This window comes from Dama dama, chromosome 23 (assembly GCF_033118175.1).
Source record: "Dama dama isolate Ldn47 chromosome 23, ASM3311817v1, whole genome shotgun sequence".
NCBI lineage: Eukaryota > Metazoa > Chordata > Mammalia > Artiodactyla > Cervidae > Dama > Dama dama.
The window spans coordinates 62,820,890-62,837,394 of NC_083703.1; the positions used below are offsets into that span (position 1 = coordinate 62,820,890).

General features: G+C 43.3%; 1 protein-coding gene across 1 annotated transcript in view; it reads left to right on the plus strand.

Moving 5' to 3' along the window:
- The window catches only part of LOC133044294 (latherin-like), a 57,730-nt gene that overhangs the window by 7,717 nt on the left and 33,508 nt on the right, over window positions 1-16,505 (plus strand). The window contains exon 2 of the mRNA XM_061125691.1: window positions 16,380-16,461. Coding sequence (XP_060981674.1) covers window positions 16,380-16,461 — 82 coding nt within the window. The remainder of the gene's footprint in view (window positions 1-16,379; window positions 16,462-16,505) is intronic.

Below are 16,505 nucleotides of genomic sequence, written 5' to 3' on the forward strand. Positions count from 1 at the left end.
TGTTTTGTGAGCTATAAAGACCACATGAGCTGGATGGGCTCAGACTTCCAGTAGACCTCTGTCTACAAATTCTGGCTCCCTTGGTAGATTGTGTATAGTCTTTGGGAGGCGTGCTTCCTCACTAAGCCTCAGCTTCCTGTCAGGACAATGTGAGAGACTCTAAGAACTATGGTATCAAGTACACCTCATTGATTGTAGGGGCTGGATGGAGCTTTCTGCAGAGAAGCCCTCCCAGGCAGCTCCTGGGCTTGGAGGGCAGGATTGATTAGTGATGTCTGCCACAAGTTCAGGAGGCAAGAGTGGAATGACTACATGTTCGCCAAGGCAGGACCAGGTCATCTCTAATGGTTCCTCCAGCTGGTAATGGGTATGTGAACATCACATGTTCATGGAGGTTGGAACTCTGGAACCTGCCTACTGTTGTGGGATGAAGGAGGGACTCTGATCTGGGTTCCAGTCTTTGCTCAGTTTATAACCTGCTTTGTGAGTAAGATGTTCATTTTCTCTGGGGTCTCCATTTCCTCTAATGACAAAATGAACGGAGGTTCCCTGATACACAGCTGAACCCTCCGGGCTTTGAGAGATGGTCAGGAACATCTGGGGACTACTAGCTACATTCCCACCAGCAGGAGCAATGTTGTGTAGGGGAGAAATCTCAGGCAGCCAAGCCCATACCCTTGCTGCTGCTGCTGCTTCTAAGTCACTTCAGTTGTGTCTGACTCTGTGCAACCCCATCGACGGCAGCCCACCAGGCTCCACTGTCCCTGGGATTCTCCAGGCGAGAACACTGGAGTGGGGTGCCATTTCCTTCTCCAATAGGTGAAAGTGAAGTCACTCAGTCATGTCTGACTCTTCGCGACTCCATGGACTGCAGCCTACTAGGCTTCTCCATCCGTGGGATTTTCCAGGCAAGAGTACTGGAGTGGGTTGCCATTGCCTTCTCCGCCCACACCCTTGACCTACACAAACCTGTGATCACCAGAACAGGGAAGGACCAAAGAGAAGGGAGGGGTGGGTCTTAATGCAACAAAAGTGCCCAGTGTCTGAGGAGAGGCCAGTGGAGGTCCTTCCTCCATCCCACCCAAGGCTGACTCTAGCCAAAGCTTCTGTGTTGTTATAAATAAAATGCATGGATTTCTAAATGTGTACATTTTAATTAATCAGCATTAAAGAAAAATGTTTATGCAAGCTATAATAATCATTTGAGTGTTTACTTTGTGTCAGGCCTTGAGCAGGAAGACTGTGGTCCTGGCCCTATGGCTTCAAAAAGGGCGTGGTTATCATTATGCCCAAGGAGCTGGTGTGATTCATGCTCAAAGCAAGAGCGTGGGGTGCCCCAGCTGGTAGGGATGTAGCAAAGAGCCTTCAGATGTTCCTGACCACCTCTCAAAGCCCTGAGGGATCAGCCATCTAGCAGGAAACCTCTGTTCATTTTGCAGTTAGAGAAAACAGAGACCCTAAGGGAAAAGAAACATCTTAGTCAGAGCCACAAAGCAGGTTACTAACAGAGCCAAGACTGGACCCTAGATAAGGGTCTCCTTCTCATTCTCCCAGCACCAGGCAGGTCCCAGAGTCACACCCTCCATGAACATGTGGTGTTGATGTGCCCACTGCTGGCTGGAGGCCCTTTAGATACGACTGAGTCTGAATTAGATATGACCTGGCCAACAGTGGCAAACACGCAGTGCCTCCACTCTCCCCTCCTGAACTTCTGGAGACATCACTAATCAATCCTTCCCTCCAAGTTCAGGAGCTGCCTGTAAGGGCTTCTTACCAGAAAGCTCCATCCAATCCCTATATTCAATCAGATCGTATTTGAGACCACAGTACTGTCATCACTAACTCGGCTCTGCAAGGGAAACTGAGACTTATGAGGAACCATACCTGCCAAGGGCTATATATCATCACCCAAGGGAGCCAGAATTTGTGCGTACTGGTATACTGGAGGTCTGAGCCCATTTTACCTTATTCAGTCTTTACTGTAGACAAAAATAAGAAATGCAGTAGCCATTGCTTAAGCATTAAGCATATTGAGTGCTTTGTCTTCTCACTTAGTCTTCTCCATAACCCTCTGGGGTAAGACCACGTATAGATGGGAGACCTGAGGTGGAGGGAGTGAAGTGACCATACAATAGAAACAACTGTCATCATCACTTCATCATTGGTGTTACTGCATATTAGGGGCCTACCTCATGCTCAGCCCTTCATACACATCCCACTGCATCCTCACCGCACACCTGGAGGAGAATCCCATCTTTAGGCCCATTTCACACACAGGGGACCTGAGGTTCAGGGAGATGAAACTCCTTGTCCAGACAGCACATCCTGTAACAAGAGAAGAGAGAGGATTCGAGCACAGCTGGCCCAACACTGAAGCCAGGGTATGAGCACCAGCCCCTCGGTTCCCTTTTAATTTCCATTTAGTCACCGGGATCCAAGTATGGGTTGTCTCACCATTTTACAATGAGACAGCTGAAGCCTGGGGCCAACACCAGGTCTGAGATCACTACATCACACTCAGTCCCCTGGACTGTGTTCCTGAGTTGGGAAAACTCTCTTCACAAGATTTCAGCACAGTCTTCAGCTCTGTGCCCACAACCAGGGGAAGAGGGGGCCTTAGATGTTTGCAGAACTGGGCACAGACAATCTGGGAGGGTGGTCTACTGATGGGTCCAAGACTTTGCTGGATGGGTTCCTCAACATCCAAGCCCCAGTCTTTGGCACCTGCTCTGTGCTCTGATGGCAGGACCACAGTCAGCATGAGGAACACTAGCTCCCCAAGCCTCCAGCCCTACCCCTATTCTGCCCTGGCCAAGTTCATGTCCAGGACAGGCTTACAGGTTCCTACTGAAAAACAGGTGGGTGAATGGATGTAATCAACCCTGGATGACCCAGAGATCTCTACTGGTGCTTTCAGTCTGATGTCAGTGAGCACCCATCTGTGCTTCCTCAACCGGGTGTTCCGGGTTGACATAGGCCCAATGCACCAGGCATTACAACCAAATCAAACAGCAGAGGCCAAGGAAGAAACAGAGTATTCAAGCCCAAAGATGCTCCTGCCAAACCAGCTGCCCTCAGTGTGATCTGGGTGAAAGATGTTTCCCTGGTGACTCAAATGCTGGGCCTTGTCCTTATGACACCAAAGTGAGTCAATTCTCTTCCCTGAACCTCAGTTTCCTCAACTGGAAAATGAGGCTTCAAATCTCCTCAGGGGGTTGTCGTGAGCCCCAGTGGTGAAAGTGGACCTTCAGTGCCAAGCCCATGGCCAGCCATCCGCCTGCCTGTACTGGGTGCTGGACACTGGGGTCAAAGAGTGCGACTCACTGCTGCCCCCAGAGGATGGAAGCTAGAACAGCCAATCTCAGTGGGAGAGGATGCAGAACTGCGTGCACTCTCCAGCTCAGCACCTTCCCATTTGTGTGACCTTGAGTATCCTGCCCTTCTGAGCCTCACGTTCCTCAGCTGGGAAATGGGGGTGGTAACACCCACTGTGTGGTTTTTGAAAGGATGAAACAAGATGAAGCAAGATAAGTACATGGGTTGTGAGGGTCATGTTTAGGCAGAGCTGAGGTTCCAGAGGATGGCATGGGGGTCACGGCTCATAGAACTCAAGGTAGAAAGTACCTTTAAGCCATCTAGTCCAGACACTTCCATTTCTGTCAGCCACCCTGGAGCCCCTGACTCTAAGTACCTAGGGAGGGGCTCAGGCATCTATAATTTAAGGAAACTTAGTAGGTGGTTTTGGTTAGTCTTTTTTTTTTTTTTTTTTTTTCTCTAAGGCTATCACTCAAAGCAGAAGATGTCAACAAAACCAAAAAAAAAAAAAAAAAGATGAAATGAAAGAGGATAGCAAGTGGGGTTCAAATCACTTTGAACCCTTGGATGTAGACTTGGATGAGTCTTTCTCCTTCTCTGGGCCACAAACTCCCAAGAATTTTCAGCAAGGAGCTTAAACTGATGAATTCTAAAATCTTCTGAGGCTTTGAAGCCTGTTATGTTTCCAATGTGGTCATGTGACCCTCGAGTAGTCACCAGAAGGGAGGAAGCAGATGTGAGTCTACAAGTGTGCTGAGTCAGGACTTACTGTGGGTTTGAACAACAAGACCCAAATCACACTGGCTTCAACAAATAAGATAGGGAGGGAGAAATGTATTTGAACTGGAAAGTCTAGGGCACAGAGGACATCAGGCACAGCTGGATCCAGGCACTGAAAGGATACAGTGTCTCATTTCCCTTTGTATGGCTTCATTTCTAGTGAACTTTGTCATATAATTGTATCTTAATTGTATCTTTGAGGACAAAAGCAAACCTAGGCAATCTGTGGAGACCCACAACTCAGGTCTCCTGCTTTACAGGTGGATTCTTTACCATCTGAGCTATCAGGGAAGCCCCTTTTGTGGTAGTGAGTTGTTTTCACCAGAATCCTGGGAACATGGTTTCCTGGATTCTGTAAAAGTACCCCTAATGTCAGGGGGTAATTGTAGGTGTTTTCTTCATGAATCTGGTGTATACTGTCTTGTTCTTGCAGGTGTGCATACATGAATGTTGAATGTGCATGTCTTCATATATGTAAGTGTTAATATGCTTGTTCAAGAGTTCCACACACACTGTAGGGAGTAGAGGACAGAGGACCTCAGATAGAAGGGAGACATGGTTTCTCTCCACTTTGGTAGATTTAGTCTAGTATGCACTAGACTGGGGAGTTCCTCAAAGGCTTTAGCAGATGGGGGACATTGATCATGTGGTGAAGTTCTGTCTTCATGTGAATTGGAGCCAGTGAACCTCTAAATGAGTGAGTCACCCTGAGAACATGGTTCCTTAGAAAGCAGGAACTTGTGTGCCAGCCCCAGACCCACCACCAGGGATCAAGCACATCTAGTTTATTTCACCTCAAAGCTCAGGCATGAGAGGAGGCTGACATCAGTGCAAGCTGACTTTGTCCTAGATGTGGTCCCTGATGAGAAACAGCACCAGCCACTGTGACTCCAGGAGGCCATGGCCAGATGGAGGTAGGATCTTGGGAGGCAGGGAGGTTGAGACAAGGGAAGAGGCAGGAAGCCTGGGGGAACCATGTCTCCATGTGGCAGCCAGACTCAGGGAGAAAGAAAAGCTGGGAAGAAGAGTCATACAAATGTACAACAATGGTTTTTATAGAGACTAAGGAAGTTCAGAATCACAGCTCAGAGTCACATCAAGTCACACAGGATCTTAGCAGCCATCTGGTCAAGTTCCTGAGCATTTTTGATGATGGGACCCTTACCACCTTCCTAAAGAGTGGATGGCTTTATAGGATGCTCCAGAGAGGCTTGGAGCACTCTAGAACCAGGTCAGGCTCTTGGGGACCCACGTGAGAGGAAAGCCCCAGAGCAAACGATGGTAGCAAGTTGCTGAGGGCAGAAAACAAGGGGAAAAAGCCAAATGATGATAATTTGCTGTGAAAGAAGCCAAAAAGAAGATGAGTCAAGGGGAAAGGGAGGCACCACCTTAGGTGAACAGTCACAGTTTTTGAGGTTATGTCGAGAGCCAGTGACAGCTAGGGAGGAGAGTGCTGGGAAGAGGGAATGGTCTGTGCAGAGGCTCAAGGCAACAAAGAGGCTTGAATCTAGAACAGAAGGAAGACAGTAGGGGCCATGGAGGGAGAGGTAGATGGTTTGGAGTGGCAGTGAGCAGATAACGCAGGGACCATGAGGAGGACTTCCGGTTTACGCTGAATGAGACCCCTCTGGCTGCTGCATTGAGAGTAGCAGGATTGGGGGCAAGTGTGCAGAGGGAGATCGCAGATTAGGGAGTCCCCCAAATGCTTTAGCAGAAGGTATTATGCACAGATATTGTTGTCTCTCAGGGGGAACTCTACCAATTAAATGATTGGGTAAACTTTGGAGGGTGGTATTGAGCAATGCATTATTACAAACATTTGCCCTGAGGCTGGCTCCACTGTGAGGGATGTGGTGGAGAGCTCTCAAAAATCAGAGAAGAGTTGGAAAAACTGACCTCACTAGTCCCTGAGCTTGACTCCATGGGGCATAATTCTAGCACCTTCTCTGTCCATGTCTTACTGGGACAGTAAGCTCCCAGTAAGTAAGTAAGTAAGCTCTCAAGCTGGTTGCTACCCTTCTCTTGAACTGAGTTTCCAAATGATGACAAAGTTAGACTGGATGATCACTATGGGTCCTCCTACCATAACATTCTACAAATCATCCATTCTCAGTCTTTACCCCAGCCCTCCCACCTACAATGGCCACTATCTTGGCAACTGGAGGTTCCAAGAGGACCTGTTCTTAGTCTTGGCACAGAGTCCTCTCCATATCCATCCGTTCCAATTCAAGCATCCAGGGTGACCTTTGCTTTGGAAATATCTCCGGACAGGGATTATTTTCTTTGGTGTCTCCATGATGGCTTTGGACCTGGGGCTTGTTCTGTGGGCAGCCTCCCACCCCATTGCCATTATATAAGGGCTATCACCATCCAGCAGAATTTCAGGGGACTGTGCAGGGGAACAAGGATTTTGTAAGTATTTTCCTCTAAACCTGTGGAGGGTGGGCTTCCCCCTTAATGTCACCCCACATGGAGATCTTCAGAAGGCTCTGGAGTCAAGAGGCAGAGGGATGGAACCACTTGAATTAATTAATATTGTCAATATGGCAAATTGAAAAATCAATTATATTAGAAGTTTCAAACTGGTGAGCAATGTGGGGTCAAGATGTGGTGCCCATTTATTTCTCATGCTTTTATTCCACAAACTTTAATTTTGTTGTACTGTATTAGGTGGAAGCTTTTTACTAGGAGTTGGGAATTCAACTAGTCACAACTCCTACTTAAGGAGTTCACAGCCTGGTGAGAAATGAGGCAAGTTATCACTAATTGTACCAAGGATTCTGATCAGAGAATGAAGGCAACAAGATGGTGGAGTGGGGGCCCCTGACTTAGACCCTGGGAAGGGTCCTAGAGTGGGCTTTATAGAGGATATGATGTCTTCCTGAAGCTGGAGACTCAGTAAGAAGTGACTTACGTAAAAATACAAAGAAGAGGGAAATGTTTCAGGCAGAGAAGCCAGAATATGCAAATGATCTCTATGTAAAGAGCATTGAGCTGGAGTCAAGCGTGACTTTCCAAATAGTATCTCCTCTACCCAGTGGTTGTGTATCTTTGTGCAAGTTGCTCTAGTTTTCTGACCTGGGCTGCCCATCTATAAGAGAGGAGACAGCCACATCTCCCTTCAGGCACTGTTGAGTGTAAGTGACAGGTGTTCATTAAAGATCCCATTTCCCTATGAGTAATTCTCATTCCTGTTCCTCCCATGACAGTCTCGGTGTCAGGACAAGATGTTTCAGCTTTGGAAACTTGTTCTCTTTTGCGGTCTGTTCTCTGGGACTTCAGTGTCTCAGTTTGATGCTGACAAGAATGCTGTGAACAAGCTAAAATCTGTTCTTGAAGAAGGACTTGTGGCTGATGACAGTATATTTGAATGTAAGTCAGCAAGAGGAATGATCAGTGGCACCTAGGATCTTGACTCCTGTATACTGTACCTGTATTACCAAAGCCTGCCACTAGGGGCTGCTCTTTATGAAAGATATTCTGATAGAGGTGGCTATTGATTCCCGGTTCGTTTGTTTATTATTTTTCTAGAAATAAGCAGTGCTTAACTAAATATGACTTTATACCTTATATTAACATCATGGCAAACTTTTGTAATATATGCATAAGATAAATTCCTAAAAGTGGCATTTCAAAAGTTCAAAACGTATGCACATTTTAAATTATAGGAGATATTGACAGATAATCCCCTATGCTAACGTTTTCTCCAATCACATGTGAGAGTACCATTTCTTCTACTTTCTTGTCAGCACTGTATGGACAATTGAGATGTTTTGACAGTTTCACAGGTGAAAAGTTATAATTCATCTCACTTAGCATTTCACCAATTAAGAAATAATTCACTCTTTTCTCTTTTTTTTTTTTTTGTATTTTATCATTGTTGTTGTTTAGTTGGTCAGTCATGTCCGACTCTTTGCAACCCTATGGACTGCATCACACTAGGCTCTTCTGTCCTTTACTGTCTCCTGGGAGTTTACTCAAACTCATGCCATCCAACCATCTCATCCTCTGTAGCCTCCTTCACTTCCTGCCCTCAATCTTTCCCAGCATCAGGGGTCTTTTCCAATGAGTTAGCCCTTTGCATCAGATGGCCAAAGTATTTAGCTTCAGCACCAGTCCTTCCAGTGAATATTCAGGGTTCATTTCCTTTAGGATTGACTTTTTTGATCTCCTTGCTGTCCAAGGGACTCTCAACAGTCTTCTCTAGCACCAAAGTTTGAAAGCATCACTTCTTCAGTGCTCAGCCTTCTTTATGGTCCAATTCTCACATCCGTACATGACTACTGGAAAAACCATAGCTTTGACTATGTGGACCTTTGTCAGCAAAGTGATGTCTCTGTTTTTTAATATGCTGTCTAGGTTGGTCATAGCTTTTCTTTGAAGAAGCAAGCATCTTTTAATTTCATGACTGCAGTCACTGTCTGCAATGATTTTGGAGCCCAAGAAAAGAAAGTCTGTCACTATTTCCATTTCCCCCCATCTATTTGCCATGAAGTGATGGGACCAGATGCCATGATCTTTGTTTTTTGAATGTTGAGTTTTAAGCCAGCTTTTTCACTCTTCTCTTTCACCTTCATTAAGAGGCTCTTTGGTTCCTCTTCACTTCTGCTATTAGGTGGTGTCATCTGCCTATCTGAGGTTATTGATATTTCTCTGGGTAATCTTGATTCCAGCTTGAACTTAATCCAGCCAAGCATTTCACATGATGTACTCTGCATGTAAGTTAAATAAGCAGGGTGACAATATACACCCTTGATGTACTCTTTTCCCAATTTTGAACAAGTCCATTGTTTCATGTCAGTTTTAACTATTGCTTATTGACCTGCATACAGGTTTCTAAAGAGGCAATTAAGATAGTCTGGTATTCCCATATCTTGAAGAATTTTCCAGAGTTTGCTGTGATCCACACAGGCAAAGACTTTAGTATAGTCAATGAAGCAGAAGCAGAGTTTTTTCTGGAATTCCCTTGCTTTTCTTATGACCCAATGGATGTTTGCAATTTGATCTCTGTTCCCCTGCCTTTTCTAAATCCAGCTTACACATTGGGAAGTTCTTGGTTCATGTATTGTTGATGCTTAGTTTGAAGGATTTTGAGCATTACCTTGCTAGCATGTGAAATGAGTGCAATGATGTGGTAGTTTAAACATTCTTTGGCATTGTCCTTCTTTGGGACTGGAATGAATATTGAGTGCAGCACTTTAAGAGCATCACTTTTTAAGATTTGAAATAGCTCAGCTAGAATTCCATCATCTCTACTAGCTTTGTTTGTAGTAATGCTTCCTAAAGCCCACTTGACTTTGCATTACAGGATGTCTAGCTCTAGGTGAGTGATCACACCATTGTGGTTATCCTGATCATTAAGGCCTTTTTTGTACAGTTCTTCATATTTTATTAGTCATTTACATATTTTAAATTAAGTATTTTATTTATATTTGTAGCATATTCTTCTGTTGGGTCATTCACTTTTCTTAGTTATTTGCATTACCTAATTGGAAATTAACCCCTACCAAGTCAAGTGGGCCTTAGGAAGCATCACTACGAACAAACCTAGTGGATGTGATGGAATTCCAGTTGAGCTATTTCAAATCCTGAAAGATGATGCTGTGAAAGTGCTGCACTCAATATGCCAGCAAATTTGGAAAACTCAGCAGTGGCCATAAGACTGGAAAAGGTCAGTTTTCATTCCAATCCCAAAGAAAGGCAATGCCAAAGAATGTTCAAACTACCGCACAATGGTGCTCATCTCACACGCTAGTAAAGTAATGCTCAAAATTGTCCAAGCCAGGGTTCAGCAATATATGAACTGTGAAATTCCAGATGTTCAAGCTGGTTTTAGAAAAGGCAGGAGAGCCAGAGATCAAATTGCCAACATCCGATGGATCATCAAAAAAGCAAGAGAGTTCCAGAAAAACATCTATTTCTGCTTTATTGACTATGCCAAAGCCTTTGACTGTGTGGATCACAATAAACTGCGGAAAATTCTGAAAGAGATGGGAATACCAGACCACCTGACCTGCCTCTTGAGAAATCTGTATGCAGGTCAGGAAGCAACAGTTAGAACTGGACATGAAACAACAGACTGGTTCCAAATAGGAAAAGGAGTACATCAAGGCTGTATATTGTCACCCTGCTTATTTAACTTATATGCAGAGTACATCATGAGAAATGCTGGGCTGGACGAAGCACAAGCTGGAATCAAGATTGCTGGGAGAAATATCAGTAACCTCAGATATGCAGATGACACCACCCTTATGGCAGAAAGTGAAGAAGAACTAAAAAGCTTCTTGATGAAAGTGAAGGAGGAGAGTGAAAAAGTTGGCTTAAAGCTCAACATTCAGAAAACTAGGATCATAGCATTCAGTCCCATCTCTTCATGGGAAATAGATGGGGAAACAGTGGCTGACTTTATTTTGGGGGCTCCAAAATCACTGCAGATGGTGATTGCTGCTGCTATGAAATTAAAAGACGCTTACTCCTTGGAAGGAAAATTATGACCAACCTAGACAGCATATTAAAAAGCAGAGACATTACTTTGCCAACAAAGGTCCATCTAGTCAAAGCTATGGTTTTTCCAGTAGTCATGTATGGATGTGAGCGTTGGATTATAAAGAAAGCTGAGAGCAGAAGAATTGAGGCTTTTGAACTGTGGTGTTAGAGAAGACTCTTGAGAGTCCCTTGGACTGCAAGGAGATCCAACCAGTCCATCCTAAAGGAGATCAGTCCCAGGTGTTCATTGGATGGACTGATGCTGAAGCTGAAACTCCAATACTCTGGCCACCTGATGTGAAGAGCTGACTCATTTGAAAAGACCCTGATGCTGGGAAAGATTGAGGTCAGGAGGAGAAGGGGATGACAGAGGATGAGATGGTTGGATGGCATCACCGACTCAATGGACATGAGTTCGGGTAAACTCCGGGAGTTGGTGATGGACAGGGAGGCCTGGCGTGCTGCAGTTCATGGGGTCGCAAAGAGTCAGACACAACTGAGCGACTGAACTGAACTGAAGCCTAGGTAGGGTTAAAACTACCTACCTTCTAGTTAGTCATATCTCTTTATAATTTTGATTTCTTAAGAGAACTTGGCCTTCTTTTCATTTTTTGGAAGCATAACCAGCAAATTGACATTCTTATAGGAGAAACTAACCTCTGAAAATGACTGTCTTTAAACCTTGCCAGGGCTTAGGCAATCTTCAAAGATACAGAAGGGACTCAGTTTCCAATTTCATTGATGATAAAACCAAGCTCAGAAGTAGAAGTTTGCCAGGTGTAGTTTCCATCTCTGTTTGCCTCATTATAATTAGGTAGATACTGTCCATTGCAGAGCCAAATAGCACTACTATGGTTACATACCTTTTGTTATAGCCTTTTGTTTTTCCTTGAGCTGGTTGTTGCCTTGTTTCTCATTTGAATTATTTTCACAATATGTATTCTTATTTCTTTTCACATGTGCCATTCTACATCTGCCATGTCATTTACTCTATCAAATCCCTCTTTTCTCTAAAGACCCCCCATTAGGACACTGTCCTCCTGCTTCTGTATGAATTATAGCTTTCTAGGCCTGTTGCAAAGCTGTCATTCAGAGAATCTTATTTGACACTTTCGTGAGTTGGAGCCATGTTTTTTCCTTGATTCTAGATTTTCCATATCTTAGTCTATTCTAAGTTTATCTCATTAGAGATTCACTATTAGAAGCTGAAGTACAATCAATATACATGGTCTGCAAAGTGGATTGATTTGCTTTGTTGAAGCACGATGAGTATATATAAGTATAAAGGCAGCATGAAAGGTAAAATTTCTCCCTAGCTGTGTGACTTTGGCCCACTCCTTCATCTTTTGGTCCTTCATTTCCTCATCTGAAAGTGTGGATAATATAATACCTGCTTTATGGAGTTGTTATAAAGATTGAATGAAATAACATAGGCAAATAGTCTCATTTAGTATGTGGTGCATAGGAACTGATTCATAAGTTGTGTTCACACTAAATGGAGATTGTTTTTGCAGCTATTGTTAAGGAATCGAAGGTTGATTTCACATTGTTAGAGGAATCCAAGTGTTCAGAGAAGGCCCAGAAGATCGTGGACACGGAGTTTTCTAAATATTTTCAAGTAGCGTACCCATGTTTCTGGTGAGTTCATGCTTTATCTTGGAGTTCTTCCTTCCAAGCAAAAAGAATACATATCCTTGGGGAAGTAAGTTTAAAATCAAAGACAGAAAAGTAAATGAAAAAAAAAAGAATGCATACGAAAGAATGAAATAATGCCATTTGCAGCAACAAAAGGATGGATGTAGAGATCTTCATACTAAGTGAAAGAAGTCAGACAAAGACAAATATCATATGATGCCATTTATATGTGGAATCTAAAACATGACACAAATCAAATTATACAAAACGGAGACAGATTCTTGGACATAAAAAGCTTATGGTTACCAAAAAGGAAAGTTGTATGGAAGATAAATCAGGAGTTTGGGATTAATATAAATATAATATTATATATACAATAGACAGCCAACAGGACCTACTATATAGCACAGGGAACTATATTCAGTATTTTGTAATAACCTATAAGGCAAAAGAATCTGAAATAAAATGTATCTCTATCTCTACATCTGTATCTATATTTATGTATGTATATATCTGAATCACTCTGCTATACATGTGAAACTAACAGAACATTGTAGAGCAACTACATTAAAATTTTTTTAAAAAACAAATTCATCTCTGGCACATATTCTTCCTTGGAGTTTTGAGGGAAATCACAGCTATCTGATCCTCAGTCTGCCATGCCATCCAATGGAGAGAATCCAAACCCTGAGCACAGCTCTCATGAAGACCAAAGCAGGCAAGGTCTATGAGGCTCAAATGTTCAGCACAATGCTGGCACAGAGAAGAGCCCAGCAATGGCTGCCAAGAGGAATAACAAGAGTGAATTGTGGTTTTTGCACAGGTTAAGAATCAGTATCATCAAGGTCGGGCCAATCACAATCGAACCATTTCATAACGGCATTAAAGTGACGATCCCCATCACCATTAGGGTCACCGTGACTCTGTGAGTATGTATTAGAATTTGAGATTTGGGAGAGACAGTGCGGTATGGCTAATAGATCTCCAATCTGGAATCAGGCACTTTTCCACACTGTTGCCTTGGTCTCCCAACCTGTAAAATAAGGAGGTTTTGCAACTCCTAAATCCTTACCTTTGAAATGTTCTAAGAAACATTGGTGACAACCAATTCTTTTTTAAATCCCCCATGAAATATATTTCCAAAATCATAACACTTATCTAATATAAAACTTGAAAATTGAGAAGACATGAACATTTATAACTCTGGCAAAATTTTCTCCAACATTATTTTGTGTTCCAAGATTCTCTTTAAATAGCAGTGACAAGTATGGATCATATAGTAATGTACAGTATGTAATAAAAGGTATGAGAATATCATATGGAAAACAGAATTTTTAAGCATTTTAATTACTCTCTATATACAAAGAGATAGGAAAATGAAGATGTGTAGAAGAGTTTTTATAAATTAAGTAGGAATTTTTATAAATTTCATTAAGTATAAATGAATTTATAATCATTCATTATAAATTAATGATTTAATTATTCATTAGCTATGAGATCTTGGAATAACTATTTAACCTCTCTATACCAAGTGTTTCTATGTTCTGAAAATAGATATAGTAATAGACTTTTCCTTCTTGGTATTGCTGTCATGATTAAATGGGTTAATCCAGGTAAAATACTTTTTAAAAATACCTAACACAGAATTTGTGCTCAAGAAATGTTAACTATTATGTTTATTTTAATCATCAGTGTTATATGAAATCTGAAATGAGCCCAACCCATGTGGCCAGGAGAAGAAACTCCTAATGTAAGAATGTCGATTCCATAAAGAATACAGACAATATTAACATTGCCCATAGACATCCTATGTAATGTCCACAGAGAAAGGGACTCAGGGGCAATGTGAAGCGACTTCTCCACCTCTGTTCACTGTAAATCTTATTCCCTGCAGGCCTCTGTTGGGCACGGTTATTGACCTGACCCTCAATTTGGTCATCCAGAGAACTATCACCATTGAAACTGTTGTTGTCATTGGAGGATGTACCCACATACCAGCCAGGATCATACTCCCCTCACTGAACAGGTCAGATCCATTGATCTCAAAAGAGTGGGGATCCCAGAGGAGTTGGGAACCATAAATTCAGCCCTATTCCTTACCTGGGAGGGAGCAGAATATGGTAAAGAAGAGGTCAGACCCTGGAGTCAAATTAGCTTTGCCACTAATTTGTGGTTTTGTAATCATTTTAGCTCTAGGAGCTCAAGTTTTCATATCTTTAAACTGAGGATGATAGTAATATCTAATTCATAGACTACTGTGTTAACCAAATGAGCAAATGCAAGTGGTTTAGCATATAGTCTGGCATATACTAAGCTCTCAGTAATAATAATATCCATGCTGACTTTTTGTCTCTTGGTTCTCCCCCTTTCTCAGACAGGAGTGTTGACCTCACCAATCATAACTGAATTTGCACATTTCACCTTTCTGCTTTATCTGTTTTTGCTTTATGCTTTTTGAGTCTCTGTTGTTAAGTACATGCACATTTAGCATTGTTATGTCTCCTTGAGGACCTGACCTTTTTCTTATTATATAAAGTCTCTCAATAATAATAATAATTCACTGTGTTTACCTTCTTGCCTCCAGTTAGGAGATGGCAAGAGAAGTAGCAAATGCTTACCATGGGCTCTAATTTCCGATTGTCCCCAAATCATTCTCCACCCACTGAGAAATTCCCAAAATGAATCCTCACCATTTAAATCACTGATCCCTGGCAACTCACAAAATCTACATCTGAAACAGTGTGTTTGAAAGAGCAGGTTTAGCCCAGGGAAGAGGGTGGAAGGAGAAAGGCTGACCCTGGTCACAGCTGGGAGAGGACAAGTGGTCTGGAAGCTGAAGGCTGGGGCAGGTTGCTCTTGGTAGGGAACAAGGCTGAGCCATGAGCAGATGTCAATCCATCCTGCACCAACAAGGGATCTGATCACAGGTTGCCTAAAGACGCCTAGAACCAAAGAAAGCCTATGCAGCCTACCATCACTTGGAAAGACTGAGATGTAAATCCAAATGCCTGAGCCCTGCTGGACACTGCCTAGCCTATAGCCCCAGGGAAACCACCCTGCCTTCTGGGTCTCAGTGTCCGTATCTGTAAAACGGCATTCCACTCTTCTGCTCCAAACCCTGTTGGGGCTTCTCTCTCCACTTTGGGTAAAATCCCAAGCCCTCCCCAGCGCCATCTAGGCTCTGCCTGATCTGGATCCACCCTCATATCACTGTGCTCTCCACCTTGCCCACCCTTCCCTAGACAAACTAGCTTTTGCTCTGTGCTTCAGATAAACTCCGTCTACCTCGAGACCTGTGTGTGTGTTGCTCTGGCTCCTAGAACACCTATCCCCCATCCCACATCAATGAATCTCTCATCATTCAGGGTCTAAAACAAAGTTCCTCCTCTTCTCTCTTGTAAGAATCTGCTCTTGCCCTTCTGAATACCTGCCGCCAATTGTCATTATATATTTAATTGTAGGTTTATTTCATTTATTCCTTCAGTCAAAAATGTGTTGAACATCTCCTCCATGCTAGGCAGCCACCATTCTGAGCTCTGGAGAATGTATTGGTGACTGTAGGCAAGGAAGTTGTTCTCATGGAGCTTATTCTCTTAAGGGAATGACAAAAAGACAAGCATTCAATCCAAAACAGCCCACAAGGAAAATGTCAGATGGCAATCATCCCTGGCAGAGCAGCACACTTAACAAGGGACTATGACACAAAGCCCTCCATAGCAGCAGTCAGGGAGGGCTGCCCTGAGGAGGTGACAGTTATGCTGGGGGCTGAAGATGGGAAGGAGCCAGCCTTAGGAAAACTTGTTTCATATTTGGTACCAGGTTGGAAGCTGCTTGTGTTTTGCTCATCCCTGTGTTCACAGTCTGGCGTGGTTCCTGGCACATAGTTGGTGTTGTATAAATATGTGTTGAATGAATGAGTGAAAGGATGGATAGATGAACAGATGAATAGAGAGATGATGTATCAGGTCTCAAGATTCTGATGAGATTCTCTTGAGCTCTTGGGTTGAGCTACAAGTCAGCCATGGGGTTCTAAGTGCTGATGCCCCTGGGTAGAGGCTCAAGTCACCTGACTTTAAGGTGTTCTACTATCTCCCGCCCTCTTCCCACTGCTCCGGCTTGGCTGCTCTGACAGCTTCACTGATCTTTATTGTTTTCTTCTCTAGCCCCTTTGGATCACTCAAGGAAATCAACAACATCACTGTCACATTTGTGAATGAGGTGGAGACCTTCGTAATGCAGTACATGGTGAGTCCTCCTCTCCTGGGGACCCAGAGCCAGGCCTGGTGGGG